This window comes from Schistocerca piceifrons, chromosome 1 (assembly GCF_021461385.2).
Source record: "Schistocerca piceifrons isolate TAMUIC-IGC-003096 chromosome 1, iqSchPice1.1, whole genome shotgun sequence".
Taxonomy (NCBI): Eukaryota; Metazoa; Arthropoda; class Insecta; order Orthoptera; family Acrididae; genus Schistocerca; species Schistocerca piceifrons.
In genome coordinates this window covers 170,178,255-170,197,739 of record NC_060138.1, presented here as the reverse complement: position 1 = coordinate 170,197,739, position 19,485 = coordinate 170,178,255, and the positions used below count along the sequence as shown (strand labels likewise).

The window sequence follows — 19,485 nt, the reverse complement described above, 5'->3', positions numbered from 1 at the left end:
TTGCTGTTAAAATGTATAAGTCAGTTTCATGCCCTCATGGTCATGGTAAACGGAAATTACTTTGTCAGTCTTAAGCTGGTCAGCTAGATTGAAAGAACAACTCCTTTGCGCAATAAAGATAAGGAAGTATATCTATCACACACTTGTATATCAGCAACAAAAGCTCAATGTGGTACTTTTCTTGTGTCTAAGAATATTAATTAATCTCTCAGTATTAAAGAAACAAGTCTCTTCTCTCAAAATAAAAAAGCAATTTCTGTCTTAATGAAACAGAACTTTTTATTTGTAAATGCACTGTTGTGTTCATCCCAAATTTTTCTTACGTTTTCATTGTTCATGTCCCATCATTCAATTATGTTAATGGTGAGTGCCTGTTACATTTTGTACTGCTCTCTCCATGTTTGCATATAATATTTAGTGAGGTTGGTGTGCTGTGTTAACATTTAAAAATATATTTGTAAAGAAGTTAAAGGAAAATAATTATCACCAGAATGATAAGGGTAGTTTGATAAGGCATTGTGTGGAAGCTTTCTTTTCTCTTTGCCTCAGTTCATCCTCATGTAAGGTTCATCCTTCTTAAGCTGGGTTCTGAACAGCCTGCCCCTCCTCCGGATCCTCCAACAGTGCTTTCATTTTCCTTCCCATAAAGAAAGAATCTGTTGTTCAAAAGTTAGGATTACTATCTCTACATCTGTGTGTGTTTCTCAATTGTGCTAACAGTTGTGTGTACTGAAAATAAGTTCTAGTCATCCAGCTGTGTCTTTCTGACTTTAACAAAATTATAGTAATTATGAATAGTGAAAATCTTTGAAAGTATCATCGGAGGACTTTGTTTCATGGTTGAATAAACAAACCTTTGATTTGTTTTGAATGATTTACTATCCTCATCTTTGGTGCTTCCATTTTTATTCAGTGTTAGAACTATGGTGTCTTTTTTCTATAATTTATAATGTCTTGGTGTACAAGGTATCTCACACACAACCTAAGCATATGCCCACAGTCCATATGGAATGTGCACTCGAAACTGCAGCATTATGGCTTGGTACGTCTTCCCTGAGAAGACCGTAAACTAAGACACATTGAGATTATATTACACTTATATTTATTTCATCAGCTGCACAAAATGAAGCCCCTTTGTAGAAACAGCAGCTTGTCACCTTCTGAACATATTGCTGAATATTCATTGAATTTTGGCTACTGAATTCCTTTAAATCATAAGACAAATATTATCTTATAACTTTCCAAAGCTTTTACATGCACAATATCTGTTAACATATATATATATCTTAATAGAGGGAAACATTCCACATGGGAAAAATATATCTAAAAACAAAGATGATGTGACTTACCAAACGAAAGTGCTGGCACGTCGATAGACACACAAACAAACACAAACATACACACAAATATCAAGCTTTCGCAACAAACTGTTGCCTCATCAGGAAAGAGGGAAGGAGAGGGAAAGATGAAAGGATGTGGGTTTTAAGGGAGAGGGTAAGGAGTCATTCCAGTCCCGGGAGCGGAAAGACTTACCTTAGGGGGAAAAAAGAACAGGTATACACTTGCACACACACACATATACAGATACAAGCAGACATTTATGTGTGTGTGTGTGCCTGGTACAGAAGCAAATAACCAGAGCCACTTCCTCATCCCCTCAAACCCAGAATCCCCCACAGAAGAACCACAAAAGTGCCCCACTTGTGACAGGATACTTTCCGGGACTGGACCAGACTCTGAATGTGGCTCTCCAGCAGGGATACAACTTCCTCAAATCCTGCCCTGAAATGAGATCCATCCTTCATGAAATCCTCCCCACTCCACCAAGAGTGTCTTTCCGCCGTCCACCTAACCTTCGTAACCTGTTAGTTCATCCCCATGAAATCCCCAAACCACCTTCCCTACCCTCTGGCTCCTATCCTTGTAACCGCCCCCGGTGTAAAACCTGTCCCATGCACCCTCCCACCACCAGCTACTCCAGTCCTGTAACCCGGAAGGTGTACACGATCAAAGGCAGAGCCACATGTGATAGCACCCGTGTGATTTACCAACTGACCTGCCTACACTGTGATGCATTCTATGTGGGAATGACCAGCAACAAACTGTCCATTCGCATGAATGGACACAGGCAGACAGTGTTTGTTGGTAATGAGGATCACCCTGTGGCTAAACATGCCTTGGTGCACGGCCAGCACATCTTGGCACAGTGTTACACCGTCCAGGTTATCTGGATACTTCCCACCAACACCAACCTATCCGAACTCCGGAGATGGGAACTTGCTCTTCAGTATATCCTCTCTTCCCGTTACCCACCAGGCCTCAATCTCCGCTAATTTCATGTTGCCGCCACTCACTCATACCTCACCTGTTATTCAACATCATCTTTGCCTCTGCACTTCCGCCTCGACTGACATCTCTGCCCAAACTCTTTGTCTTTAAATATGTCTGCTTGTGTCTGTGTATGTGCGGATGGATATGTGTGTGTGTGCGAGTGTATACCTGTCCTTTTTTCCCCCTAAGGTAAGTCTTTCCACTCCCGGGATTGGAATGACTCCTTACCCTCTCCCTTAAAACCCACTTCCTTTCGTCTTTCCCTCTCCTTCCCTCTTTCCTGATGAGGCAACAGTTTGTTGCCAAAGCTTGAATTTTGTGTGTATGTATGTGTCTGTTTGTGTTTCTATTCCACCTGCCAGCACTTTCGTTTGGTAAGTCACATCATCTTTGTTTTTTATATATATATATATATATATATATATATATATATATATATATATATATATATATATAAAGATGCTGTAACTTACCAAATGAGAAAGTGCTGGTATGTTGATAGACACAATAAAAAACACACAAACACATCCACAAATTTCAAGCTTTTGCAACCCAAGGTTGCTTCATCAGGAAAGAGGGAAGGAGAGGGAAAGACGAAAGGATGTGGGTTTTAAGGGAGAGTGTAAGGAGTCATTCCAGTCCTGGTATCGGAAAGTTACAGTATCTTTGTTTTTTACATGTATTTTTCCCATGTGGAATGTTTCCACACACATGAATTTAGATCTGGGGGTTTATTGGGGATTTATTCTGCCATCAGAAACACCTCATACTACTGTCACAGATGCGATAATGGTATGTACTTTTACATTGTCCTGTCTGAAATAAACATTGGTATTATCATTAAGCTTTTGTCCTCTGAAAAAGAATTAGCTTTTGTTCTCTGAATCAGGGTTGCAATATAATTTTTCATATACATATCAGAAGTTGTTTCAGTGGGAAAAAATTGTTAAATAATTTGTGTTGCAGTAAATGCACATCATACTCCTGTTTCCAAATCATTCAGAGGCTCTTTATGTAACTGACTGAAAGTTTTAGAACTCCATCATCCATTGACTGCAAGTTAACATGCCATAATAAATGCAGCCATGTACCATCAGAAAAAAGAGTACTTCAGGACCAATCTCCCCATCACATACAGATTACAATAGCCAGTTGTAGTAAGCACTGATATTGAGCAACAGTATCTGACTAGGTCAGCTGATGTTCTACTGTAAGTTTGTAAGGTTTTGGTTTGAATTTTTGTCCAATTTCTTTACTGATCTATGTCAGACCATTGGGAAAATGTATACAGGGAAACTTTGTGTGAACCCAAGTCAATATGACTCTTTTCTAGAATAGTTCAATACATGCAACAACATTGATCCTTTATGTATATTACAGTAAATGGAAACTGCACTCACGATAAAAGGAAAACAATGTATATTCAATCACACTATTAATAACGCTTGAAAGCCTTTCCCCAGCTTCAACATTGTCCAAGAAAGAGGCCAGAGTGTCATGCAATAACCTGAGCCCGCCTATGGGCATATCTGTTCCTGGACAGTGCCAGAGATGACACATGCATTGTAAATGAAATGCTCTGTACTACTTTAGTGTTTCATATTATCTTGCAAGTTAAATTTTCCTTCTCCATTGCACTGATTTTTAAATTTAAAACTTCTTGGACAACTAGAAGCCACTTAGGATTGATCTTTATCACTTAATTTCTTCAAGCTTTTTCCTATATATATATATATAAAAAGAAAAAAATAGACTGATGCTTTTAGATGTAAGAATGGAAATATTTCTGTGATTATCCTCCTTTAACACTATATGTTTACATATCTGTAATCATTATTTTCATGTTTATATGTTTACTGAACTCTTCTCTATTCACTGCATACCTTGTATCACCAGACAGCAAGTCCTCCGACGATGAAAAGTTGGTTGGAATTGGAATATCTTTTTGAAATGATGTGGTGACACTGGATGTTTCAAGATTGAAAATGAAGAACTTTGTCTCCTGTTGGAAGGTATTTTTCCCTTAATAGTGAGTTAGGAGACCATTCGCATCCTTTCTTATTCTATCTTATTCTTCTGTTCTGTGTTTTTATTTTACATGTTCCCACTCATTATTTGATTCTAGCATTTTTCATGAGGCACTCAGAGCATCCTTCAAGATTTTAGTAGCAAACTCTGTTGTTTGATCCTTGGTGCACACTCCTTATTTATCATTCCGGCCAACTCTGATCAGAATTTCAGATGTCATTAAAACCAAAAGAAAATCAAAAGATGAATATGTATTCTAGCACCATTCATAAAAACAAATTGTCAAACTCTATATAATTAGAGTGCTTTAGTGTTAATTAAAACATATTTCATCTTTTGATGAGTGTAGCCATATTTAGTGGACTTTATTAACATCTGGATTAAATTCCTGGCTTTTACCTGTGATTGTACAGCTCCTTTGAGAATTTTGCCTATATTTTGTCTGATGACTGAAATAGATTTTGTTATTTCCATTCATCTCTTGCTTTCTAAGCTTACTAAACAATATTTAAAAATCTGACATGTAGAATTTCTGCTTGCTGCCATGATTTTACTGCTATTTTCATATATATATTTTTACATGATGTAGTCTTTAATTGGGTCCTAAACATTGATTTGCTCATTTTTTAAATTGTGGCAACATTAAATAAGTGATGATGTAAAAGGCAACTGAACTATCCCACTGCCATCACAAATATTACTCTATATATACTAATATAATAGAGGGAAACATTCCACGTGGGAAAAATATATCTAAAAACACAGATGATGTGACTCACCAAATGAAAGGGCTGGCAGGTTGATAGACACACAAACAAACACAAACATACACACAAAATTCAAGCTTTCGCAACAAACTGTTGCCTCATCAGGAAAGAGGGAAGGAGAGGGAAAGACGAAAGGATGTGGGTTTTAAGGGAGAGGGTAAGGAGTCATTCCAATCCTGGGAGCGGAAAGACTTACCTTAGGGGGAAAAAAGGATGGGTATACACTCGCACACACACACATATCCATCCACACATATACAGACACAAGCAGACATATTTAAAGACCTAAAAACACAAAGAGAAAATAAGACGACAGGAAAGATTTCGAAATGCAACAGTGACAATAACAAACGTAATTGTTGGGTTCAAATTAATGATATTAATATAATAGAGGGAAACATTCCACGTGGGAAAAATATATCTAAAAACACAGATGATGTGACTTACCAAATGAAAGCACTGGCAGGTCGATAGACACACAGACAAACACAAACATACACACAAAATTCAAGCTTTCGCAACAAACTGTTGCCTCATCAGGAAAGAGGGAAGGAGAGGGAAAGACGAAAGGACGTGGGTTTTAAGGGAGAGGGTAAGGAGTCCTTCCAATCCCGGGAGCGGAAAGACTTACCTTAGGGGGAAAAAAGGACGGGTATACACTCGCACACACACACATATCCATCCACACATATACAGACACAAGCAGACATATTTAAAGACCTAAAAACACAAAGAGAAAATAAGATGACAGGAAAGATTTCGAAATGCAACAGTGACAATAACAAACGTAATTGTTGGGTTCAAATTAATGATATTAATATAATAGAGGGAAACATTCCACGTGGGAAAAATATATCTAAAAACACAGATGATGTGACTTACCAAACGAAAGCGCTGGCAGGTCGATAGACACACAAACAAACACAAACATACACACAAAATTCAAGCTTTTGCAACAAACTGTTGCCTCATCAGGAAAGAGGGAAGGAGAGGGAAAGACGAAAGGATGTGGGTTTTAAGGGAGAGGGTAAGGAGTCATTCCAATCCTGGGAGCGGAAAGACTTACCTTAGGGGGAAAAAGGGACGGGTATACACTCGCACACACACACATATCCATCCACACATATACAGACACAAGCAGACATATTTAAAGACCAAAAATATGTCTGCTTTAAAGACCAAAAATATGTCTGCTTGTGTCTGATTGTGTGTGGATGGATATGTGTGTGTGTGTGCGAGTGTATACCCGTCCTTTTTTCCCCCTAAGGTAAGTCTTTCCGCTCCCGGGATTGGAAGGACTCCTTACCCTCTCCCTTAAAATCCACATCCTTTTGTCTTTCCCTCTCCTTCCCTCTTTCCTGATGAAGCAACAGTTTGTTGCGAAAACTTGAATTTTGTGTGTATGTTTGTGTTTGTTTGTGTGTCTATCGACCTGCCAGCGCTTTCGTTTGGTAAGTCACATCATCTGTGTTTTTAGATATATCTATATATACTAAGATTTACATTTAATATTCAGAAGAATATGTCAGATTTAACTTCATAGGCTTCCAAGGTCAGTGTCATTTTGAATAAAATAATTTTGAGTATTAGGCCACATCATTATAAAGCACTAAAGCAAATAAACTGCTGACATTTTGACTCACCTGCTGTTGGCCTTTTCAGGGCAGTTAGGTCACTTAGCCACCATGAAGAGAAGCGCAGCAAGTGAGTGAAAGCATTGGAAATTTAGTGTTTAGTGTTTTATGATGCAGCCTAACACCCAAAATTATTTTCTTCAAAATATATTACGTAATTCAACAGAAGAAACACTGAGCAACTAAATATACATATTTTTCTTCTAAATGGAAACTCCAGCCCTCAGCCAATGCAGCTGCCCATCTTTGCTCACTCTTCACCTGTCTTGCTCCTCTTTACCCCACCTCCCTGCCCCACAACTTCCTGACACTGTGCCTGTTGACAGTCTATTCCCAGCATTCTCCACCAGACAGCATTCATCTATCTCCCCACCCATACATTACTAACCCTTCCCCTTCCTCGCCCCCTCCAGATTGCTGCTTATGTCCCATGTGATAGTTGCATTCTGGCCTCAGATGCTTGACTTTGTGATCATGTGTGCATGAGGTGTGCTTGCTCGTATTTGTGAATGGTGTGTGTCTCTCTTTTAGGCTATGGCTAAAAGCTTTATGTAAGTGTCTCTTAATTGTGCCCTTCTGCACCTTGACATTTCTTCTCAATGAACTGCCTGCCTTCAGAAGTTGTTAGGGAATGGATAATTATTTTATGCTTGTTTACTTTAAAAGTTATTACAAAATAAATAAAGGTTATAGTTAAATACCAAGCTAATTTCTCACAAATATGAGGAAATAAGAGATATGAACTCTTTTTGACCTGCAGTGGAAACCAGCAATCTTTGTAAAGTATTAAATTATAGAAATCATTGTCTTTGTCACATATTAGTTTTTTAAATTTCATGAAAAGTTCTGATTTGCAACCGTTGTCAGATCCAATGAGTACAGCAACAAGTAGGTGCCTACATGCCTGCTTCTCACTGCTGTACATCTTGGATCTGATGATAGCTGCAGAGCAAAACCAGTCATGAATTTTAATAAACTAATATGTGACAAACATTTTCACTTTTATGTTTTAATAAGGAAGGAAATTGGTCTTGTTTTGAGAAACTGTCATGCTAGTCTGGTCAACTGACTTGGAGAAATTGTGGACAAATTAAATTAGGATGGAATGTGGACTCCACTTGTGATACAATTTTGTTGGATTCACTACTCTTTAACACTTGTGACACATGTCTTACTTGTTGTTGGTGTTGCACCTGGTTTTATGGATCTTGTAGTTCCCGACCTTGATGTTCTCAAATGATGCTCGAGAAACTGATACTATGAAAGATGATTACAAATGAAGTTGACTGGACAATAGTTAAACTTCAAAGTGACTTTTTCCACTTTATTGGCACTATAGTGTTATTGATGGCCCGTTCCAGGTTACAGATCAGTTTCTAGAGACAAAGAGATGCACACCTCTACTTTCTTCCTTTGGTAGAGAACCTATCCACTCTTTATTCAGGCACAATATTTGTTGACTCTCATAGTGGCACAGTGTATAGTAATAAAAATATGAAAGCAACAGTGCACACAGGATAACTTTCTGTACAGTCAACAAAATTAATTACACAGTCCAGCAAATAACAGTGGTTGAACATTAATGCTTTGAAGATTCTTTTATTTCATAAGTTAGTTTTAGACAATTTAAAATATTTTTGTGGAAACTTGGGAATGTCTGCTTTGTAATGAGTGATAACAAAAGCGCCTCTGCTGCCCGTTGGCTTAAAATGTTTTTCCATTAGATGATATTATTGTAACTTAAACTGTCCATAACTTTTCATTACTCAGGCTTCCATTAAAACAAGTTGTCTCAATATAATCAGGATGGTAAGTGTAAACAATTTAACTATAAATTTAAATAAAATTGCACATAAATAAGTTGACACATTCCTGTACATATTACATATTAGGGGAAGGTGGGATAAAGTGGCCACTCTAAGTGAAAATGACTTTTCATGAAACCATAGGTGAAATGAAATGTCGTGCGGCTAGGGCCGCCCGTCGGGTAGACCGTTCGCCTGGTGCAGGTCTTTCGAGTTGACGCCACTTCAGCGACCTGCGCGTCAATGGGGATGAAATGATGATGGTTAGGACAACACAACACCCAGTCCCTGAGCGGAGAAAATCTCCGACCCAGCGGGGAATTGAACCCAGGCGCTTAGGTTTGACAGGCTGTCACGCTGACCACTCAACTACCTAAGTTGACACATTCCTGTACATATTACATATTAAGGGAAGGTGGGATAAAGTGGCCACTCTAAGTGAAAATGACTTTTCATGAAACCATGGGTATTAACTGAGGCTTGTGGAATATACATCTCGAATCTACATGCTGTGAGGTACCACACCAAATATTTACAGCTAAGCTAAAAGTATATTTTATAGGGTATATAAACACTTTTCTGAATGCTTACATATTGGCTACTTTTCCCTACCCAAGGGGTAAAGTGGCCAGACCTTTGCCATCATTTCCAAATATATTGTTTAGTTTTAAGAAATGAGTAGGCTTATAGTTTTTATTTCACCATTGATTATTATTAGGAGAACAATAATATAAATAAAAAGAAACATATTGCAATACATTGTTGGCACAAAAAGGTCAGCACCTCCTACTGATATAAATAGAAAACTAAACGACTGATTATGCGTTACTATTTCATTCTAATTCATTCACAATCTGTTTGCTCAGAAACAATATTAAGTCATATACAAAATTCGCTTGTAAAGTTAATATCGTCCTCTTCCCATCCAGCGCACAGGTCATGAGCCCAGAGTTCACAGCTCCAACATCTTATCCTCCCAGTCTTTGCCTAGTATTTCAAACTCTTTGCTGAATGTGTGTGCTCTGCCAACTGGAATGCCAATCACTGCAGGTAATTCCATAACACTTCATTTCTATTTCAAAATATATAATTAAGGATTTCTTGCTCCTGTTCTTCACTGAACACTGCCCTTAAGACACCAACAACCTTTTTACTGCTACCTGCACCTCTATTTTTCCATTCAACTCTTCATTTTAGCATATTACCTGGAACATTGAATTGTTTTTCTGCTGATGAAAAAGACATTTTATCATTCTTTACTGCTTCAATTACCTTTTGCATTGCAGCAGCATCCCACATATGTTGCTCTGTTTTCTAGATGTATTTTCTTGGCATCTTGAAGCTCTTGCAAACCATTGCAGAAGAGCTGTATAATGGATATTAGTTTTGTGCATGAAACGGTTTCTAATGTTTTAATTTCAGTTGTTATACAATGCATATAATATGGAAGTAGCTAATTCTCATTTGGACAAACAGATTGAAAATGAATTGTCAGGAATAGTGGCCATCTGTCGGAAAAAGTGCCCACCTTGGCCACTTTTCCCGGCATGTAGTGTGGCCAGTTTTCCCAATCATGTCTGTTTCAGTGGGTCACAAGCGAAGCAATAAAATAGAAGGAAATGATGGTGACTTACATTTGCAAGTCAAAAGGCATTGTGTGAACTGTGATATTGCAAAAAACTTATTGCTCTACATAAAAGTGAAGCAGCTAAAGCAGTATGAGTGACTTACCTTATGTCAAACAACTGTAAAACTAAATGTTTTCACAGAAAGATAACAGGGAAAGTTTCCTTTGTCAATGGCACTGACAACAGTAATAGTGTTGATGACAGCTAATTTGGCCACTTCTCAGTACGAAGCAGCAGTGTTGAAGACATTAAATAAGCAGTGGCCACTTTTCCCATCCTGGCCAAAGAACCCTTCTTTCCCTTAGATATTATGTGTGCAGCCACATTCGTGTAGAGTGAAAAAGTGAAAAAAATAATCATTCATAGCAGTAGAAAATGTAACAGACAAAGTAGTTTCCAACTTGCTATGTCTCATACTCGAAGATCAGTTGCAAGCACTTAAACAAAAGCTGATTAAGTCCTTCAGGTTGAAAGATTTTGGGCTATTAAACCTGAATTTTCATATATTTAAAGTTGTTTCGGAGATAATATGACACACGCAGCTACAACACAAAATTGCTTATACTTTCTGTCTCTTTTCATACCAATAATTTTACGTGTATTTACTTTATCAGTTGTTGTCATGTTATTCAAGATTTTGCTTTTGGTTCCCTTTCTAGAAATTATTTAAAATGTTGTAGTACTGTACTGAATGTCATAAAACACGTTTTTTCTCAGTAAGGTAATAAGTGTTGTGGAGGGTAGTGTCCATAAGTTAACTCCACCAAGCATAAGTGGTTCCAAGCACAGGTGGTTCTTAGAAATATGGTTTAACAATTTGATAATTGATTGTGCATATGAATAGTATGCACATTAATATCAATTTCACTGAGAAAGGAAAGTAAAAATTTTAGATGTGAATGGAAATCAGATGGATAGTTCAGGACTCTGTTCACCAAAAGCCAACACATACCAATCTATATCTCAGTGTGTAAGCTGACAAACATGCTGACAGAATGAGCTCAAACTGTTTCTGACAAGGACCACCAGGATTCTGAGATCAGATACCTGAAAAGGGTGTTCGAGAAGAATGTATGCAGTGCACAATATACTGCATTAGCCAGCTCTAAGAAATGAAAACATGGAAATAATTATCACAAAATAATCACCCTGTAGTATTCTTTCCATCCTTTGTAATACAGCAGATAAAATAGGTAGAGTCCTGGGCAAACAAGGTATTAAATTCATTTTCCAACCACCCAAGAAAATAAAAATGCTTCTGGTGTTAGTGTTTCGTTACTTTATAAAATTCATTGTGAATGTGGTGACGGTTACATATGTACAATTTTAGAATACTTCACAGAATACCAGCACCTCATGCAATATTGTGATTTTGACAAATCTTCTATTGCCAAACACAGCCTCTCAAACATATGATTACATTTGATGAAACAGAAATTTTATCTGTTGCATCTGCATGTTGGGATTCTGACAGGAAAAAGCTGTTGAGATCAAAATGTACAACTAATTTAATTTGGACATTGCTTACACCCTTAGTGGTGCACGGAAACAGGTACTCGATGCTAAAAGGTGACAGAGAAATAAGTTATGTTTTCTACCATCTAATGGAAATACTATTGCTACTAATGTTCCTCCTTAAGACATTGACATAATGTTCTGCAATTTGTGGTGCCTCCATGATATAATACACCTAACTGCATGCAAAAATACCACAAGGACTATTAGTATGTTAGTTAACTGCTGACAATGATGACAGAGATCTTTGTTGAAAGCTTAAATATGCAAAAAAATTAGAGGTGAAACTTCCTGGCAGATTAAAACTGTGTGCCCGACCGAGACTCGAACTCGGGACCTTTGCCTTTCGCGGGCAAATGCTCTACCATCTGAGCTACCGAAGCACGACTCACGCCCGGTACTCACAGCTTTACTTCTGCCAGTATCTCGTCTCCTACCTTCCAAACTTTACAGAAGCTCTTCTGCGAACCTTGCAGAACTAGCACTCCTGAAAGAAAGGATACTGCGGAGACGTGGCTTAGCCACAGCCTGGGGGATGTTTCCAGAATGAGATTTTCACTCTGCAGCGGAGTGTGCGCTGATATGAAACTTCCTGGCAGATTAAAACTGTGTGCCCAACCGAGACTCGAACTCGGGACCTTTGCCTTTGGTAGAGCACTTGCCCGCGAAAGGCAAAGGTCACGAGTTCGAGTCTCGGTCGGGCACATAGTTTTAATCTGCCAGGAAGTTTCATATCAGCGCACACTCCGCTGCAGAGTGAAAATCTCATTCTGGAAACATCCCCCAGGCTGTGGCTAAGCCATGTCACCGCAGTATCCTTTCTTTCAGGAGTGCTAGTTCTGCAAGGTTCGCAGAAGAGCTTCTGTAAAGTTTGGAAGGTAGCAAACGAGATACTGGCAGAAGTAAAGCTGCAAGTACCGGGCGTGAGTCTTGCTTCGGTAGCTCAGATGGTAGAGCACTTGCCCGCGAAAGGCAAAGGTCCCGAGTTCGAGTCTCGGTCGGGCACACAGTTTTAATCTGCCAGGAAGTTTCATATCAGCGCACACTCCACTGCAGAGTGAAAATCTCATTCTGGAAATTAGAGGTGACTATAAAACTGAGAAGTGTTTATTCAAGAACTTAAAACCTTTAATTGTGAGCATGAACATATAGAGGAACTGTGGCTAGAATGTAGAAGCAGATTGACATCTCACTTGATAAGCTTATATTTAGGAAAACAAATCATGTTGGGAGGGACCCATGTGGCATATGTCACTATAAAGAAACAACGAAAGAAACATTAACTGCTGCACAGAAGCATAATGTGTTAAGCTTTCAATGCCTACCAATGTAGCAGAATTTTATCAAAAGACCTCTCACAAAATGAAAATATATTCTGGACATATAAAAGGGCTGTCACTAGTACTAAAGACACCCATGAATGACACAGGAAGTGGAATTGTGGGTAGTAAAGCAAAAACAGAACTGATGAGTACCATTTGCAAATGTTTCTTTACAAAGGGAGATCCAGGAGAACAGCCCCAGCTGAATTCTTGCACAATTGCAAAGATGAGTGATATAGCTATTAATGTCAGAAACATTGAAAGCAGCAAAAAATCATTAAAAGTCAAAACCTCCAACGCTTGATGAAATCCCTATCAGATCCTACTCACAATTTGTGTGAGAGTTAGCCCATCTTTTGACCATAATATACTGTAGATCCCACAAACAAAAACCAGTACCCAATAGCTGAAAAAAATCACAGGTCACAGCCATCAGCAAGAAGGGTAGGAGAAACAATCCACATAACCATCTCCTGATATTATTGACATCTATCTGTTGTAGAATCTTAGAATGTATTCTGAGCTCAAATATAATAATGTAGCTTGAACATAATGACCTTCCCAATACCAACTAGGATGTATTCTGGAAACATCCATCGTGCAAAATTGAACTTGTGCTTTTCTCACATTACACACCAAAGCGATGGATCAAGACAGTCAGGTTTATGCAGTATTTCTTGATATCCAAAAAAGCACTTGACTCAGTACCACATCTTCACTTGTTGGCATAAATATGATCATATAGAGTACCAAAAAATTTGAGAATGGACTGAGGATTTCTTGGTAGGGAGGATGCAGCACGTTTGTTGTAAGGAAAATCAGACAGCTGTGGAAGTAACTTTAAGCAATCCCCAGGAAAGTATGTAGCAACCCGTGCTGTTCATGTGTATGTCAGTGAGCTGGTAGACAATGTCAATAATAACCTTAGGCTTTTGCAGATGAAGTAGTTAACCACAGTGAAGAACTACTGCCAAAGCTGCACACATATTCAGTCAACTCTTGATAAGATTTCAAAGTGGTGCAAAGATTGGAAACTTGCTTTAAATGTTCAGATAATAAAATGACATGCTTCTCAAAAAATAGTTCCTATGACTGTAACACAAATGACTCATAACTGAAATCAGTCAACTTATACATGTATTTGGGTATAAAACTTGTGTTAATATGAAGTGGGAGTGATCTTGAAGGTTCAGTTGTATGTAAAGCAAATGTCAGACTTCGGTTCATCAGTAGTCTCTTGGCAAAATGGAATCAGTTGACAAAGGAGATTGCCTACAAAACACTCGCTCAACATAGAATATTGCTCAAGTGTATGGAACCCAAACCAGATAGTACTAATGAGGGACATTGAACGTATATAAAGAAGGACACCATGAATGGTCAGTGGTTTCTTCGACCCAAGGGAGTGTGTCTCTGAACTGCTTAAAAACTTAAATGTGTAGAGACTTGAAGATACATACCAACTATCCTGAAAAAGCCTACTAACGAGTTTCGAGAACCAGTATTAAGTGAGGAATCTGGCAACATACTACAGCCCCAATGTGGTACCATGGGAAGTACCCTCTGCCATGCAGCACAGTGGTTTGCAGAGTATGGCTGTAGATTTAAATTATTACTAAACTCTGCTTCAGGTGTTGATCCTCTGTAATTTTTCCTGTGTTTTGCCTCCATTTTCTAATTCTGTGAAGCATCAACACTTTTGCAGGATTTAACTTAGCATGTAGCCCTCCTATAAAATTGAAAAGGTGCATGCTGAGTAAAAGTAGTTTATATGATTCACCAATTTCTTTTACCACATTAGATCACCTTTTGTGATTACCATTACAGGTGGGCCAAACTGGAGATTCAGACTCACAGTGGTTCACCTGACTGGATTCAGGCTTTTGCCGCAGGCCTTCTGGAGGGCAGTCTCACGTGGCAGATGATTTATTGGCACTGGATCAACACTGTGCAGAATGTGTGCCAAAACCGTCAACACCTTTGTGAAGAGATCCACTCTGTCTTGGAGGAAAATGAGCGTTGGACCCGAGAGAAAGCTGCTGAGAATAAAGCCACCAGTCCTTTCTGGTACCAGGTATGTTATACTTTACTCTAGGATGCACTTGCAGACCATATAATATGTGATAAAAGTAGCTACTCTCACAATAAAATAAAATAAAATACAGGGTGATTCAAAAAGAATACCACAACTTTAAAAATGTGTATTTAATGAAAGAAACATAATATAACCTTCTGTTATACATCATTACAAAGAGTATTTAAAAAGTTTTTTTTTCACTCAAAAACAAGTTCAGAGATGTTCAATATGGCCCCCTCCAGACACACGAGCAATATCAACCCGATACTCCAACTCGTTCCACACTCTCTGTAGCATATCAGGTGTAACAGTTTGGATAGCTGCTGTTATTTCTCGTTTCAAATCATCAATGGTGGCTGGGAGAGGTGGCTGAAACACCATATCCTTAACATACCCCCATAAGAAAAAATCGCAGGGGGTAAGATCAGGGCTTCTTGGAGGCCAGTGATGAAGTGCTCTGTCACGGGCTGCCTGGCGGCCGATCCATCGCCTCGGGTAGTTGACATTCAGGTTTCATAACTAACCCTTTTCGTAGGACTCTCCATACAGTTGATTGTGGAATTTGCAGCTCTCTGCTAGCTCTGCGAGTCGATTTTCCTGGGCTGCGAACAAATGCTTGCTGGATGCGTGCTACATTTTCATCACTCGTTCTCGGCCGTCCAGAACTTTTCCCTTTGCACAAACACCCATTCTCTGTAAACTGTTCATACCAACGTTTAATACACCACCTATCAGGAGGTTTAACACCATACTTCGTTCGAAATGCACGCTGAACAACTGTCGTCGATTCACTTCTGCCGTACTCAATAACACAAAAAGCTTTCTGTTGAGCGGTCGCCATCTTAGCATCAACTGACGCTGACGCCTAGTCAACAGCGCCTCAAGCTAACAAATGTACAACTAAATGAAACTTTATAGCTCCCTTAATTCGCCGACAGATAGTGCTTAGCTCTGCCTTTTGTCGTTGCAGAGTTTTAAATTCCTAAAGCTGTGGTATTCTTTTTGAATCACCTTGTAGAATAATCAAAAATGAAGACAGGCAACCACTCACCTGTGGCTGACTCCCGCAGGTCTGTACATATGTGCAAAACTACAGATAATTTCCCAAGCTTCTTTTCCCAGCTAAAATACAAACTCTATCACACATATACAACCATACACACTCACACATATGGTTGTGAGGGGTTGCAGAGAGACAAATCCAAGACATGACCGAAGAGAGTAAGTAGATGACAAGCAATGTAATTATCAAGCCATCCTAGTGCAGTGAAGACGGATCTGACCATATCAAGCACAAACACTGAACCAATGAGCTGTGCAGTGGGCGGCTGCCTATACACCAGCTGCACGGAACACCGTTGGCCAGTGTATTCACATGGTGTGAGACAGTGGCACTCTCACCATGCAAGCACAGCACTGTGCAGCCAGGGTTCCCTCTAACGGTCACCTAAGTCCATCTCTGTGATGGGCATTCAACCTCCTTGATGTCAAATACCAGATATATGTTTACGTGTGTGAGAAAAGTATGGTAGCTTGAAGACAAGTAAGTTATTTAGTTAATTCCATGTTTCAAAGCTCGTGTTTACAATAAACATAGTTATATGGAACATGCCAATTGAAAAAAGTTTGCAGAGATCATTAATAAAAATATATATTTATATGGCTACTTGGCTAAAAGCTGGCCATTTACATGTCTGCAGTGGGCTACTTATATCAGCTCAAGAGTTCCCTCTATGGTATAGCAGTTCTTAAGGCAAAACAACTGAAATCTACATTTGGAAACACTTTTGCTGTGATTCAGATATTTTGTTTCTATGAGCAATTAGTAAAATATTTTTGTAGCTGTGTGTTTCACCTCTTTCTATGCCAAAATTAGATTCATTACTGGTACATTTAAGTGCAAATCATTTTTCCTTCTAGTAATGTTTTGGTAACATTTCTATCATTCTCTACATTTTTGCTTATGAAGTCATAAATACTTGATTTGTTTACGTATTGATGAGCAGCTATCTTGTTTTACATTATTTTCTATAAAGTTCTATGATGAAAATTTTAATTAGAAGATTGGATTGACATTAAAATGAATAAATAGATCACACTAAAACATGTTTACTCTCAAAGTTTTGATTTTTATATTTCTATAATTTAGTCTATGGATTGAGGCGATTGACTTCACTGTGTACAAGTCATTAAATTACTTTAAATTATCTTAGAAAACATTTAATATGAATGAGGATGAGGACATGAACACAAGATACAGGTAAATACACTGATATATTGAGTATTCCTGTAGTTGTAGGCATCATACAGTGCAACTGAAAAGTCTATTGCCTACTCTGATATGGATCTGGTATTTCATAATGTAGCTCATGACTTGGTAGTTACATTTCAATGTACACATGTGAACTTCACAAGTAATTCCAGTTACTTTCTTTTGTGCAACAGATACTTTTAGCCTAAGTGAGAAGTTACCCTGCATTTTATACCACAGGACTTGAGTGAATGAAGTAAGTTGGTGATTTCTATGTTCACCTAGCCAGTAATTTGTCTTATGGCAAAAGTAACTATTGCAGTTCTCTGTTGTGTTATGCGTGTATATGTGCATCAGTCAACTACTGTTACGTGTGTGCCTGTACTCATTTTTGTTTGTTGTTTCTATCTTGTAATTCCCACTATCACAATAAATCCTAGAATTGTAGCCAACACCACAGTGTAGGTAGCTCAGAATATTGAATTTTCAATGAAACTAGTATCTTCTGTATGAACTAATCAGAAAGGAAGAGACCTGGAAAACTACAAAACTTGCAGGGAGAATGACAGATTATGCATCTTTTGTAGTTGACAGAGGTTGAAGATATAGGCATTCATGGTGTCATTGTGAGACATTGGAATGTAGTTTGAAACCTTCACTCACATATCAGGTACTTGTAATTTCGACTTTTGTCATTTCTGTAAGGTTAGAGAAATACTATATGTGCGTATAGCTAGGACATTCAGTATCTGTGTAAATAATAGTCTTGTGGAATATACAGTGTTTGTTTAAATAAATCTCTGTTGGGATGTCAGTTCTGTTCTGACTGTGCATTGGTGTCAGTAATAAACATGCTTTCAGTGATAAATGTTGAAATTCACTGATGAACCTGTCTTGGGATTTGGACTTGATTGTGGTTTAGGTGTGACACTGCATGGTAAGGATTTTGGGTACTTTAAAACTTCTACATCGCCCTGTCTACAATTATGCAATGTAAAAGCCATTAACTACATGAGAAGGAACCTGAATATAAGCAGTATATTGTTCCTAACATCTGTATATTTAGGAGACAGATGGATTCCAAAACAGCAGCAAGTCAGCTGCACATCACATTCCATCTGAGTTTTCTGTAGATGCCAGTCATGATCAGACAAAATGGCTGAAAGGGCTTCCCCGAGTCACCAAATATAGCAGATGGGATGTCAGGATGTGTATGGCAACTATGTACTTTTACTTGGATGACACAACCAGCAGTGGTTCAAGAACAACAAAGAGAAGCCCAATAGCAGGTACAAATTCCAACTGAACTGAAGAAAATGTGTTGTGACAACAAGCAGTATGTCTGCTTGGTTGAAAAACAGGCCTAAGTCATGGAAAACTGACAATTTTGTACATACAGAATGACTGTTAATCCTAATATGACAGAGGCAGACAAAATCTAAAACCTGATGAAAGGAATTGCAGAGGACATGTACCAAGCCCTTCTGGTGAGTGATGTCACGATGACAGAGGATTTCATCAAATGGTGCCATGAACTGAGGAAATGCAACAGGGGGAGAGAGAGAGAGAGAGAGAGAGAGAGAGAGAGAGAGAGAGAGAGAGAGAGAGAGATGGACGAAAGAAGTAAGGCTGAATGCCAAATATGGTCCCTCCGGTGGTTGTGGAAGATCACCATGAGATCACTTCTGTCATACACCACATATTAAGAGAAAAGATAAAAGATCCCTCCAACAAATTCAGTAATTCTTCTTCACATTCACAGAGGATTGCAATGTCATCAATGCATCTTATCATTGATATCTTTTCATCCTGAATTTTTAATCTTTCTCTTGAATCTTTCTTTCATTTCCATAATTGTGTTCTCCAATGTATAGATTGAATAGAAAGGGTGAACATCTTCATCCCTGTCTTACATGCTTTTTAATCCAAGCACTTCATTCTTTGTCTTCAGTCTTATTGTTCCCTCTTGGTTCTTGTACAGATTGTATATTACCCATTTCTCTCTACAGCTTAGTCCTATTTTTCTCAGAATTTCTAACATCTTGCACTAATTTGGATTGTTGAATGCTTTTTCTAGATTGAAAATGCTATGAGCATGTCTTGATTTTCCTTCAACCTTGCTTCCAT

At 38.4% G+C, this 19,485-nt stretch overlaps 1 protein-coding gene across 2 annotated transcripts in view; it reads left to right on the top strand.

The window, feature by feature from the left end:
* LOC124795282 (putative phospholipase B-like lamina ancestor) overlaps positions 1–19,485 on the top strand; it is a 149,003-nt gene that overhangs the window by 108,529 nt on the left and 20,989 nt on the right. The window contains exons 1-2 of one of the 2 annotated variants that reach the window (XM_047259241.1): positions 4,229–4,343; positions 14,858–15,104. In XM_047259241.1, the coding sequence (XP_047115197.1) occupies positions 14,952–15,104 (153 nt within the window). In that variant the 5' untranslated portion in view covers positions 4,229–4,343; positions 14,858–14,951. Of the gene's footprint in view, positions 1–4,228; positions 4,344–14,857; positions 15,105–19,485 lie in introns of those variants that run through there. The other variant, XM_047259231.1, reaches the window with a different exon arrangement.